This window comes from Puma concolor, chromosome E2 (assembly GCF_028749965.1).
Source record: "Puma concolor isolate L17-30 chromosome E2, mPumCon1.1.hap2, whole genome shotgun sequence".
Taxonomy (NCBI): Eukaryota; Metazoa; Chordata; class Mammalia; order Carnivora; family Felidae; genus Puma; species Puma concolor.
Genome location: NC_141681.1, coordinates 1181181 through 1193800, shown reverse-complemented (window position 1 = coordinate 1193800; position 12620 = coordinate 1181181). Strand labels below are relative to the sequence as shown.

Below are 12620 nucleotides of genomic sequence, written 5' to 3'. Positions count from 1 at the left end.
GTGAGTCACAGGCAGCCCTGGGCCGAGGGGCTGCTCCCTCCACAAACCAGCCACGAATAAGAATCTCTACAGAGGCACCAGTTGCTGGGGAGCTGAGCACCCATAATCCAGACACTGAATTTTAAAAATGTCCCCAAAGGTGCCTGGAAGGGCCAATCGGTTAAACGTCTGACTCCTGACTCTTGACTTCAGCTCAGATCAAGATCTCACCCTTCGTGGAATCAAGCCCAGGGTCAGGTTCCAAGCGGACAGCAGGGAGCCTGCTAGGGATTCTCTCCCTCTCTGCCCCTCCTCTGCTCCCACGCATGCGCCAGCGCGCTCTCTCTCAAAATAAATAATCACTTAAAAAGTCCCAAAGTTTTCAGCAGTGAGGGAGGGGAAGGATATACAAATCATGCTACTTTTGTAATACATAAGGAACAATGGTGGGGAGCAGTGCAGCCCCAGAAACCAGTCCGACCAGCTCTGAGGCTCTGCACTATCACTCCTTAGCTGTGACCTTGGATGGGATTTAATGTGTTTGAGTCTGTTGCCTCATCTGTAAAGTAGATATTAAAAGTACTTCAGAGTTGTGAATATTAAGAGCATCCGATAGCGAGCCAGGCACCAGTTAGTACTAAGATTGCCTGCAGGAATTTCTAGAATACAGAAAGAAAAGCACATGGAGAGCCTGGGTGGCTCAGTCTGTTAAGCATCGGACTTCGACTCAGGTCTCTCCGCTGCTGAGTTTGAGCCCCGCATAGGGCTCTGTGCTGACATCTGAGAGCCTGGAGCCTGGAGCCTCCTGCTTCAGAGTCTGTGTCTCCCTCTCTCTCTCTGCCCCTCCCCCACTCATGCTCGCTCGCGCGCGCTCTCTCTCACAATTAAACATAAAATTTTTTTTAAGCAAAAGAGAAACACGTTACCATAACCCTACCTCTGTAAGACATCCACCTAGTTTTTGGTTTTTCTACTCAACAAGCGTTTCAGCTCTGAGCAGTCAGCAGCGTCAAAGCTAAGCACTAAAGCGCTGGGCCTCACGCAGGCTGGGAAAGAGGAGGAAAGGTGCAGACAGCGGCGGCCAGGGGCCGGGTCTGCCTGGGCCAGCGACGAACCAAAAGGCCCCTGGGGACGACTTCCAGAAGTCTTCGTGCCCTCCGCAGAAAATAACTAGTTAAGATGGCTATCTGTCCGAAATTAAACGTCCTCAGGACGACGCTCCTGCCTGCGCAAGGGCGCCCGGCCACCCTCCCTGCTCTGACCGCGAGCCCCGCGGGCCCCTTTCAACTGCCCGGCGGCGCGCTGCCGCCTGACCCCCGGAGACCCGCGGACGGACCAGGGTCCGGTTCCGGTCCCGGGAGGGGGGATTCGGGGTCCGAGTCCGGGTCCCGTGGGGTTTGGGGGTCGGGGTCCGAATCCCAGTCCCGGGAGCGGGTTGAGTCCGAGTCCGTGTACCGGTCCCGGGTGACGGTCCAGTCTTTTGGGCGCGTCTCCCTCCTTGCTCCGCCCGGGAAAAGGACGGCCGCCCCAGCAGCGGCGCCCCTGGCCGGCGTGGCTGCAGGATGCAGCCCGGCGCAGAGTCACGACACTCTTCCTCCAGGGCTCTATGCGCGGTGCCCCGCACAGGCTGCCACCTAATAAACCGCTAGGTTACGCCAGTCCGGTCGGGGTTGCGGCGGGGCGCCGGGGGCACCGAGCCTTGGCAGCCCCCACCGCGCAGGCGCTCCCGGGTAGCCCGACTGCGCAGGCGCCGCTTCCGCGACAACATGGCGGCCGTGTTGCTGCTGCTGCGTGCCCTCCGTCGGGGCCCGACTGCGGGGCCCGGGCGACTGCGGGGCTCCTGCTCGGGCTGGAGCCCAGGCCTCACCACCGAAGGCGGGAGGAGGTGCCGGCACTTCGTCTACAGGCCTCCGATCCGACTCGCGGGCGCCGGAGGCCAAGCCAAGCAGGTAACCGCCGACCCCAGGCTGGGACCCTGCCCCCTTCCTGAATCTGGGCCGGGCCTCTCCCGCCCCGCCTCCGCCCCGGCTGGGTCCCTCTCCCTTCCCCTGATCCCCCTCCCCAGCCCCGGCCAGGCCCCTCCCCCTCCCCATAGGCCTCCCCCGCTCTCCCCGCGCCCCTGCCGGCCCCTGAGCCCGAGCGGTGCCTTCCAGTCCAGTGATGCGGGGTGGTACGGAAGGGCCGGGGCAGCCTTGGAGAGACTCCGCACAGGCTCCAGCTTGGATGTTTCCAGCCCTTATTTACTGTATTGATATTTTCTGCCTGTTTGCCTGAATTCCTGGCATCTTAAAATTGAATCCAGGGGCGCCTGGCTGGCTCAGTCGGTGGAGCGTGAGACTCTTGATCTCCAGGTTGAGTTCGAGCCCTACAATGGGTGTAGACATTACTTAAAAATCTTTTTTTTTTTTTAATTTTTAAAAAATATTTATTTTTGAGGAAGAGAGAGAGAGACAGTATGAGCGGGGGAGGGGCAGAGAGACAGGGAGGCACAGAATCCGAAGCAGGCTCCAGGCTCCAAGCTGTCAGCACAGAGCCCGACCTGGGGGGCTCGAACTCATGAACTATGAGATCATGACCTGAGCCAAAGTCGGACGCTTAACCGACCGAGTCACTCAGGCACCCCTAAAAATAAAATCTTTAAAAAAAATAGATAAATGTGGGGCTCAGTCCGTTGAACATCCGACTTCGGCTCAGGTCATGATCTCGTGGCCTGTGAGTTCCAGCCCCGCATCGGGCTCTGTGCTGACAGCTCGGAGCCTGGAGCCTCCTCCCCCACCCTTCCTCTCTCTCTCTCTCTCTCTCTCTCTCTCTCTCTCTCTCTGTCAAAAATAAATAAACATTAAAAAAATGTTTAAAAAAATAGATAAATAAATTGAATCTACTAAAAGTTTCACTGATTTTAGCGGAGAACAATTTCACAATTGGCTCATTTGGATCTGATCTCCTGAGGATTAGTTCCAAATAGTACTTGGCGTTCGGTTCGAAGTGGGCTGAGGTTTTGTGAGCCAAACACCACGTGATATTTGACTTTTGTCTTGTAGCTTAACGTGTTAGGAACTCAAATTCACGGAGCATTCTCTGGCCAAGACTGTTCTAGGCTCTGCTCAGGTTAACTCTTCATCCAGAAAACAAAGACCCTAAGTCCTGGTGCCTTTATGGCTGATTTTTTTTTTTACCCAGTCTTAGGAGCTCAGCCTTGACATCCTAGGTCATAATTTATTGTTGTTATTATATTTTATCATAACTGAGGACCAGTTTGAATTATAATTCTCTTCTTTTCTTTTTTTTTTTTTTTTTTTAATTTTTTTCCAACGTTTATTTATTTTTGGGACAGAGAGAGACAGAGCATGAACGGGGAGGGGCAGAGAGAGAGGGAGACACAGAATCGGAAACAGGCTCCAGGCTCCGGGCCATCAGCCCAGAGCCCGACACGGGGCTCGAACTCACGGACCGCGAGATCGTGACCTGGCTGAAGTCGGACGCTTAACCGACTGCGCCACCCAGGCGCCCCTTTTTTTTTTTTTTTTTTTTTTAATTTTTTTCCAACGTTTATTTATTTTTGGGACAGAGAGAGACAGAGCATGAACGGGGGAGGGGCAGAGAGAGAGGGAGACACAGAATCGGAATAATTCTCTTCTTTTCTAGCTTACTGGCTGTCCTTCCTTAACCTGAGGGCAACTGTAGACGTATTACCTTTTTTTCCTGCCTTTTAGTTCCGTTGAAAAGGAAGTTCGTGCTTTGTCATCATCAGTCTGAACCTGTGCTCATTTTATGAAAATAACTGATGTAGTCAGGTCACACAGTGTGAAATCTCAGCAGGTTACCTCGCCAGTGGCTGTAATAGTAGTAAAACTAAAGTAACCTGGTTTAAGCAAACTGTTTGGGTCTGACTTTGAAGAATGACAGTTTTTGTTTTGTTTTGTTTGCTGTATCTTTCACACTGATGTTAGTCATTTGTTGGGTCCAGTCCACGTTGCGTGGCTACCTCTTCTATGCCTGCTGCGTCTCACCGAACCAAGAATGTTAGTTTTAGTTAAATGGGACAATAACTCGATAGACTAGGAACTTGCCTCTTGTTGCTAACGGGAGGTTACATGTTCTGTGCTTGTTACCAGAAAGCGTTGAGCAAGGTGTTACTTTTCTTGATAGCAGCGGGACAGGGATGAACTGAGGGAGACATCAAAAGCAGATGAAGAAACTGCCAACAAAGAGAAAAAGTTAAGTTGGATCATTGACCTTAACATAACACGTATTCAAGTGGGAAAATGCTCACCCTGAGAGCAGAGCTTTGGAAAGACAGGCCAGTGAGCTGCTGTAGAGCCAGAAACGCTCTGCGTGGAACTGCTGTCTGGAGATGTCAGGATCAAGGGCCCTGGGCTCTCACAGCTGCCGTGTGTGTGTGTGTGTGTGTGTGTGTGTGTGTCTGTGTGTGTCTGTGTGTGTCTGTGTCTCTCTGCGTGCTTTTCCAGACTGTGATCCTTGGGTACAGAGTGGTAGCCAGCGCTCCCTGCCTGCCCCTCAGTATTCCTTGCGCTCACTCACATCACGCTTGACGTTTTGATGTTACATTAAAACTCTGAAATGATGCTCAGGCCATTCATGTTTCAGGGCAACGTAAGCACAATAAATGAGCGTTGGAGTTGTCAAGAAAGGTCTGGCACAAGGAATCAGTCACACTGCGGTGGTGTGGTATGCAATGGGTGACCGTCCTCTGTGTTTTCCTTTCCAGAACTTGCAGTCGTGCCTGCTGACCCCTACCTGTGACAGGTTCCGGGGACTGTTGCTGAAACAGCATCTCATCCAGGATCCAGTCAAACTCTGGAAACTCTTAGGTGTGTATCTTCTGAAATAGAGAATTGATAGGCAAATCCTGTGACATTTGTAAATAAGTTAGGATATCGTTGCTAGTCTGACATCGGCAGAGAAACAAAATCACTGAGATGACTTTTGGCTTTTTTTTTAATTAAAAAAATTTTTTTATTTACTTTTTATTTGTTTTTATTTTTTATGTTTTTAATGTTGATTTATTTTTTAAAAAGTTTTTTTTAATGTTGATTTATTTTTGAGACAGAGACAGAGGGAGACAGAGCACGAGTGGGGGAGGGGCAGAGAGAGAGGGAGACACAGAATCGGAAGCAGGCTCCAGGCTCGGAGCTGTCAGCACAGGGCCCGACATGGGGCTTGAACTCATGAACTGCAAGATCATGACCTGAGCTGAAGTCAGATGCTTAACTGACTGAGCCACCCAGACACCCCGTTTGGCTTCTAATTATTATTGTTGTTGTTGTTGTTTTACTCACTTGCTTGTTTTGAGAGAGAGGCGGGTAGAAGGGGCAGAGAGAGAGAAGGGGAGAGAGAAACAAGCAGGTTCTGAGCCATCTGCACAGAGCCCAACTTGGGGCTTGACCTCCCCACCCTGAGATCATGACCTGAGCCCAAATCGAGAGTTGGTTGCTTAACTGACTGACCCACCCAGGCGCCCCCTGGCTTCTATTTATTGTGAGCCCCTAGATGTTCTAAAAAGCAGTTTACAAAAGAGAAGATTGGCTAAGGCCTAATTGCTTCCTTGAGTGGACTTTTTTAAAATTCTGGTGCATAGCAATGGTTGGGCTGCTTAAAAGGATTTTCGTGTTCTCTAGCAGCTGCAAGAACAGTTAGTAAGGCTCTTCAAAGTGTATGTTTTATATATAGAAGGTAACTAAAAACAGCCCACAAATAACTTATTCTTAAAATAGTTTGCTTGTTTAATGAGATACTGTGACATCTTCAAGCGAGATCTTAGGTCAGAGGCCTTAGGATCTTCAGGATTGACACCTGGGACTTTATTCCCCGCTCCATCCAGTTGGAAAGGGCAAAAGTGAAACCTCCCAACTCCTAAAATACATGAAATGGCTTGGTTCCCCCGTGTGCTCGGGGAGGGCCACTTGGCAGCAGCTGTTTCCCGCATTTTTTTTTTTTAATTTTTTTTTTTTCAACGTTTATTTATTTTTGGGACAGAGAGAGACAGAGCATGAACGGGGGAGGGGCAGAGAGAGAGGGAGACACAGAATCGGAAACAGGCTCCAGGCTCTGAGCCATCAGCCCAGAGCCTGACGCGGGGCTCGAACCCACGGACCGCGAGATCGTGACCTGGCTGAAGTCGGACGCTTAACCGACTGCGCCACGCAGGCGCCCCTGTTTCCCGCATTTAAATCTACACACGTCCCCAGGGACACACGCCTCGCCCTCCAGACAGCCTGACCCTCTTCAGAGGGCCATCAGGGTAGTCTTACTTGCGGTTCTGTGAGCGTTGTGAAGAAAGATCCAGCTCAGTCATGGCTGTGAGACTCTCTTTCCCCTCCTTTTAAACAGCAGTGGAATTAGACGGCGGACAAGGCCGAGCCTCTGGTGTGATGAGTGTTGTGTCCCAGTGGTGGCTGCTGGGAGGCTGCTGCACACGCCACAGCCAGTGTGGCTCGTGTGCTCAGGTTCATTAAAGTGGCTGTGTGTGTGTGGAAGAGGCCATCCTCCAGCAGACTTCCGACGTTTCCTCAGTTTACATGCACGACTAAGTTTTCTTCCCTGGCTTGCTAACTGCAGTGATGAGACATTCCATAAATTGAAGTAGCTTATTATTCCGTAAGTAGCAGCTGCCGTACTAAAAATGAGGACCCAACAGCGCTCAATCTCAGCATGTAGGTTTCGGATGGCTTCTGTTTGGGTTTGGTTATTGGAGAACATACTCTTCTCCCGAGTGCTCCCCCGTAGTGGCAGACCTTGCTAAACGCTGTCCCTGTTCCTTACAGGTGGCACTTACTATTTTAACACGTCCAGGATGAAGCAGAAGACTAAGGACAATGGTAAATCCAAGGCGAGGACCCCTGAAGATGACGAAGGTACATCTATGTGACGTTCGTAAATAATGGCTGCCTCGGTTGTCGTCACATGTGTGTTCTGCTCTCCGCAGCAGGAAGTCGGTCTCAGAAGTAGAGAGAGCCCAGGCACCTCTGTCTCTCTTACCCTGAGCACACCTACCCCCAGCCTTTGATGTGATCACTGGGTCTTCTCTTCTCCTGTAGAGACAGGCTTCCATCCACACCTGTGTCCCTTGTCATGTCCAGAATGTCCGAAAGCAGGTAGGATTACTGTCCTCTGCATAGAAATGGTGACTCTCAGGTCTGCCCTGGACTCAGGAGTTCCAGGGTGGGGAGGAAGGCACCAGGACACCTTGGTGAACCCACCCCCCACACCCCTGCTGAAGTGTGGCCTTGAGAAGCAGTCTCCCCGCCAGAGGAGAGGTTGGGACAGCGTATGGCCTCAAGGAGGGGGCAGAACACATAACAACACTCCCGTGTGAGTGACCTCTTTGCCTGTTAGCCCTGCCCCAGCCCCAGTTCACAACGACCTCACGTGTAAACCTTGAGTCTCACCTCCTATGGAATTAGGACTCTGATCGGGCGAAGGGATGAGGGAAATTAAAAGGTCAGTTTGAATTGACCTCTAAGGTAGAAGCTGGCTGCTTAGAGGTAATGACAGTGGAAACCACTAACCCATAAGAATGACTGGAGTGTACCCAGCACTGTACTACATGATTTCTACATCTTCACAATTAATTCTCTCCTAATTCCCCGTTATCGTTCCCTTTTTATCCCTGAGGACATCGGGTGTCTGTCCTGTGCGGAGTCTGGGGAGGGACACACAGGTAGAGAAGTGGGCGTCTTGTCAAGGACCTTCCTCGTACTTAGATGCTGATTTTGTTTTGCTTGTTTTATTATTATTTTTTAAAGTAGTCTCTATGCCCAATGTGGGGCTCAAACTCACAAACCCCAAGATCGAGAGCCGCAGCTGTTCCGACTAAGCCAGCCAGGGGCCCCCATCTCCAAGCTCGTGAGAGACGGGTCTTAACTCCCGGAAGCCACCCGTGTGGTCATTGGCTGGGTTCCGTGGAGACATTTCTTAGATATTTCTGGTTTCAAGCTCTGCGCTGATCTCACTGCCGCCTTCGCGGGGCATCCACTTTGGCAGTGGCTCGTTTCTTTCACCCAGAGAGCTCCCCGGGAGCTCAGCTCTTCCCCAGCAGGCTTCTGAACTCGAACACACGCGCGTTTCCCACTGTGGGCTGCTACGTTTGCATGCGTCCTTCACCCCACAGGGACTCCGCGTTGAAAGGTTTTCAGGGGTGGGGGATGAGGGTTTCGCTTGTCAGGAAATCTGCAGGATTTTGAAACACAAATACTGGCGAGGCTGATATTGGCAGCTATTAAAATTTTTTTCTTCCCAAAAATTAATGTGTTGGTCCAGTAATAGGTAGGTAGCTCAGTGGAACAAAATAGAAAATCCAGTAGCAGAACCTGGTTTATGTAAGAATTAGGGCGTAACTAGAGTGGCATTTCGTGCAGTCGCAGGAAGGACGGATTGTGTCAGAAATGGTTTGGAACAGTTGCTTCGTGACTTGGAGAGAGACGAAATCACACGTACCAAAATAAATCCTGGATGGATTAAATCATTAAATCTAAACAGCAAAACCATAAAAGAATTAGGGGGAAATGTGGCAGAATATGGACATGGGAAAGGCCTTCCTAAATTAAGAAAGAGGTGACAAGGAAGCCAGGGTTTCCTGTAGAGAAACGGGTGCGGGCCTTGTGTGCGCCGTCCTGTTCCTCGTGCTCGATCCCCCTGATAATTGTGGTTTCTGCGGGAGTGGCCGCGGCCCTCAGTCCAGGTGCTGAACCACACGCTTACTGAGCCTGGTCGCCGCCATGGTGCCGTCAGCCAGTGCTGTGGCGCAGGGGACAGCGGGGGCAGAAGTAAATCCCGAGTAGGAGTCTCGCCCACTCCTTCACCGGCGCAGGTGGCAGCCGCACGCGGCTAGAGGGCGTCTGCGTCTCCCCCGCCTTCCTGGAGCGTGTAATACGTGTGAACTTCAGATTGAACGGTAGCGTGCCCTGAGAAAACGGGACGGAGTTTGTGTCTGTTGAGTTTTCATTAGAGGATGATTATTTGTTTAGCCGAGGATCTTTCCTTCTGGGAGAATCCACTGTGGATTTTCCCTGGCTCTGCCGCCTGTGCGGGCCCAGCTGCCTGTAAGCGCCCCCGACCTGCCTGCGTGCAGCAGGCGCAGCCCGGCGTCTGGGCCTCCCACCTGCTGAGGGTCTGCAGCGAAAGAGCCGGCCATCGTGGGGGGGACGTCTGTCTTCGCCGGCGGTGGATGCGTGAACGTTCACCTGTGCTAAGACTGCACAAGGCAGTCCCACACGGGAGCGCGCGTCTGAGTGAGGCGGGGGACTGCGTCAGAATCCTCGTTGCCCACTTTGTACAGTGTTACCATCGGAAGCAGCCGGGCTGACAAAGGATGGCTTTGCGGTACCACTGGGACTCCATGGGGATCCACAGCTATAGGAAAAAGTTCAGCTAAAAAAAGCAGTTGCTGGAATTTCCGGACAACTTTTGAGTTAGTGCTTCTTGGCCCTGAGACGTGAGAACACCCCGTGAGGTAGGGTTCTCGGCCCCATCTGCATCGGGATCGGTGCCAGGTGATGGCCGGAAAGAGCTGGATCGTCACTGGGATCCCCCTGCACCGCTCGCCTCCGAGCTTGCGTTAGCAGTTGACTGCGGGGGGGGGGGGGGGGGGGCCTGCAGAAAGGGTTTCTGGAGGGAAAACCTGGGACAGCTCTGGTAGCTGTGTCCTTGGGCCTCTGGCTTTAGGTGACTGATTCGGGGCACTCTGAGGTGATGGGCACTACCCCCTGGAAAGGAGTTTGCCACCAGAATCTCGCAGGGGGTGTGCCCTGTAGGCCGCTGTCCGGTGGGTGGGCAGGACGGTGGCCGGGAGGCAGCAGTGTCCCCTGGGTGCCTGGGGATGCGGGCAGCAGGAGCTGGCCTGTCGGCTCCCTACATGCCTGTCATCGGTGTCAGGAGCCAAAGGAGACGCGCGAGCCAAGGGGACGGGAGCGCCTGAGTGCTGTGCTCACAAGTGCAGACTCATGCGGCGCCCCGGCCATGAGGGGCCGAGGAGGAAGAGGGTCTTCCGGGGACAGGAGACGTCTTTTTGTATCTGGAGCGTTTAAATGCCATTTCCTGTTCAGAATCTCAGGATCAGATTTTGTTTCACCTCCTATACCTCAGAAATCTTACTCTGATTTACTTTGAGAGACACAGAGAGCCTGCACAAGCGGGGGAGGGGCAGAGAGCGAGAGAATCCCCGGCAGACTCCGTGCAGTCAGCGCGGAGCCCAACTTGGGGCTCAACTTCGTGACTTTGACATCGTGACCTGAGCCAAAACCAAGAGTCGGATGCTCAACCGACTGAGCCCCCCGGGCGCCCCAAAAATCCTATTCTTATTTAGCCAGTCCTCTAAGTGTCTCATTTCCACATTTCCCTTTACTGTTGCCCTTTGTCTTTTTTGGACTGGCCCTCATGATTGCATACCTGACCAACACCACAGACAGGTGTCTGTTTTTTTGTTTTTTGTTTTTTTTTAAAAAAATTTTTTTTTTAACGTTTTATTTATTTTTGAGACAGAGAGAGACAGAGCATGAACGGGGGAGGAGCAGAGAGAGAGGGAGACACAGAATCGGAAACAGGCTCCAGGCTCTGAGCCATCAGCCCAGAGCCCGACGTGGGGCTCGAACTCACGGACGGCGAGATCGTGACCTGAGCCAAAGTCGGACGCCCAACCGACTGAGGACAGGTGTCTGTTTTTAGGCACTTTATTCTTAGTAATTTCTACAGCCAGCGTGGGGCTCGAACGCCAAGCCCGCGATCAAGAGTCGCGTGCTTCACCGACTAAGCCAGCCACGCACCCCCAGGTTTGTGTTTTCTACATTTGGTTTCCTTGGGCTACGGTTTGAGAAGTACACTTAGTGAGTTACAGAAAGCAAATGTTTTTGTGGCCCTGATACACCAGCCAAGTAGCTTTCAGGAGGGTTTACTCACTGGTCCCGCTTGACAGCGTGTGCGGGGCCAGTTCCCCGCACCCCGTGCACCCGGGTTCTGCTTTGTTGTACGTGCGAATGTACGCAGCACGTGTTTGCGCACGTTTGTAACGATGCTGTCTGCCGGCACAGCCGTCTCTGTGTGTGTGTGAGGTCCTGTCAGGGTGGGCCTGCCGTGGCCGTCTCCTTCTGCCCGAGAGCAGGACTCAGGGCGATTTGGGCTCAGAAGCCAGAGCAGGAGTTGTATTGAGAAGCACAGACGATTTTAACCTGCCTTCAGTGAACCGTCCTGACGCCCCAGAGCAGTTACCACTGTGGGCTGGGACTTCCCTGCTCTCTCGCCTGGAGAGTCCTCTGGGAACGTGATGCGCGGCCTCTAGGGCCGGCCTAGATCCTTCTCTCTGAAACAGGCCAGCGGCAGGCAGCTCCGTGTGTCAGAACACCTGGCTGGTATTTGAAAAGGGTTGGGTTTTTGGGAAGAAAGAAGACGTGTGTTTTGGAGCCTAAAGGCAAGCCGTCTTTTTTTTTTTTTTATGTTTATTTATTTTTGAGAGAGAGAGCACACACGAGCACAAGCAGGGGAGGGGCAGAGACAGAGGGAGACGCAGAATCTGAAGCAGGCTCCAGGCTCCCAGCTGTCAGCAGAGTTCGACGTGGGGCTCAAACTCACAAACCGTGAGACCATCACTTGAGCCCCTGAGCCGAAGTTGGATGCTTAACCAACTGACCCACCCAGGCGCCCCATGATTTTTTTTTTTTTTTAAACGTTTATTTATTTTTGGGACAGAGAGAGACAGAGCATGAACGGGGGAGGGGCAGAGAGAGAGGGAGACACAGAATCGGAAACAGGCTCCAGGCTCCGAGCCATCAGCCCAGAGCCTGACGCGGGGCTCGAACTCACGGACCGCGAGATCGTGACCTGGCTGAAGTCGGACGCTTAACCGACCGCGCCACCCAGGCGCCCCAATGATTTTAGAAATTCTTGCAAAAAAGTGCAAAATTATCTTGTTTAAAACCAAGCCATATCTGGGGCACCTGGCTGGCTCAGTTGGTGGGGTGTACAACTCTCGATCTCGGGGTTGTGAGTTTGAGCCCCACTTTGGGTATAGAGATTCCTTAAAAAAAAAAAAAATCTTTTTAAAAACAAATAAATGAAACCAAACCATATTTTTTAAAAATCATAGCCCTGTCTCACAGTCTGCAAACAGATGCATGTGAGTCGCAGAATCGTCGCAAGCCTGTTCCCACGCGGGGCGTGCCGGTGTGCTGGCCAGAGCAGCCAGGAAGGGCAGTGTTGCCACATGGCCTGGGCCCAAATCTGCAAGTGCTTCCAGTGGACTCGTGCCCCGCGACCGCCGGCCAGGAACCAGGGATGCACAACAATTTGTGTGTGAGTGAGAGCCTGCCGATCATACAAAGCTTCTAAAACAGAGACGTTCATCCTGCTGGTGGAGTCTCACCCAGTTTGCCCAGTTTGGGGACTCTCAATATTATTAACTAGAAAACAAGATGGGAATTCAATAGACCAATTAAGTAGAAAATTATACTGAAATATATGGTCTCTACCTACTCACCGAGAACATAAATTTGCTTTCTAAAATAACTGCTACCTTTATTTAGTTGCCCTTTGTGACTGAGCTTTACATATTGGATAGGCTCTTATAGCCCGTTCTGTTTTTTTTTAAGTTTATTTATTTTGAGAGAAAGAGCATGAGTGTGCATGAGTGG

At 51.9% G+C, this 12620-nt stretch overlaps 1 protein-coding gene across 2 annotated transcripts in view; it reads left to right on the top strand.

The window, feature by feature from the left end:
- The first annotated feature begins 1715 nt into the window (after positions 1 to 1715).
- The window catches only part of SPG7 (SPG7 matrix AAA peptidase subunit, paraplegin), a 32840-nt gene continuing 21935 nt past the window's right edge, over positions 1716 to 12620 (top strand). The window contains exons 1-3 of one of the 2 annotated variants that reach the window (XM_086688627.1): positions 1716 to 1928; positions 4709 to 4811; positions 6765 to 6854. In XM_086688627.1, the coding sequence (XP_086544753.1) occupies positions 1746 to 1928; positions 4709 to 4811; positions 6765 to 6854 (376 nt within the window). In that variant the 5' untranslated portion in view covers positions 1716 to 1745. The remainder of the gene's footprint in view (positions 1929 to 4708; positions 4812 to 6764; positions 6855 to 12620) is intronic. The other variant, XM_025920633.2, reaches the window with a different exon arrangement.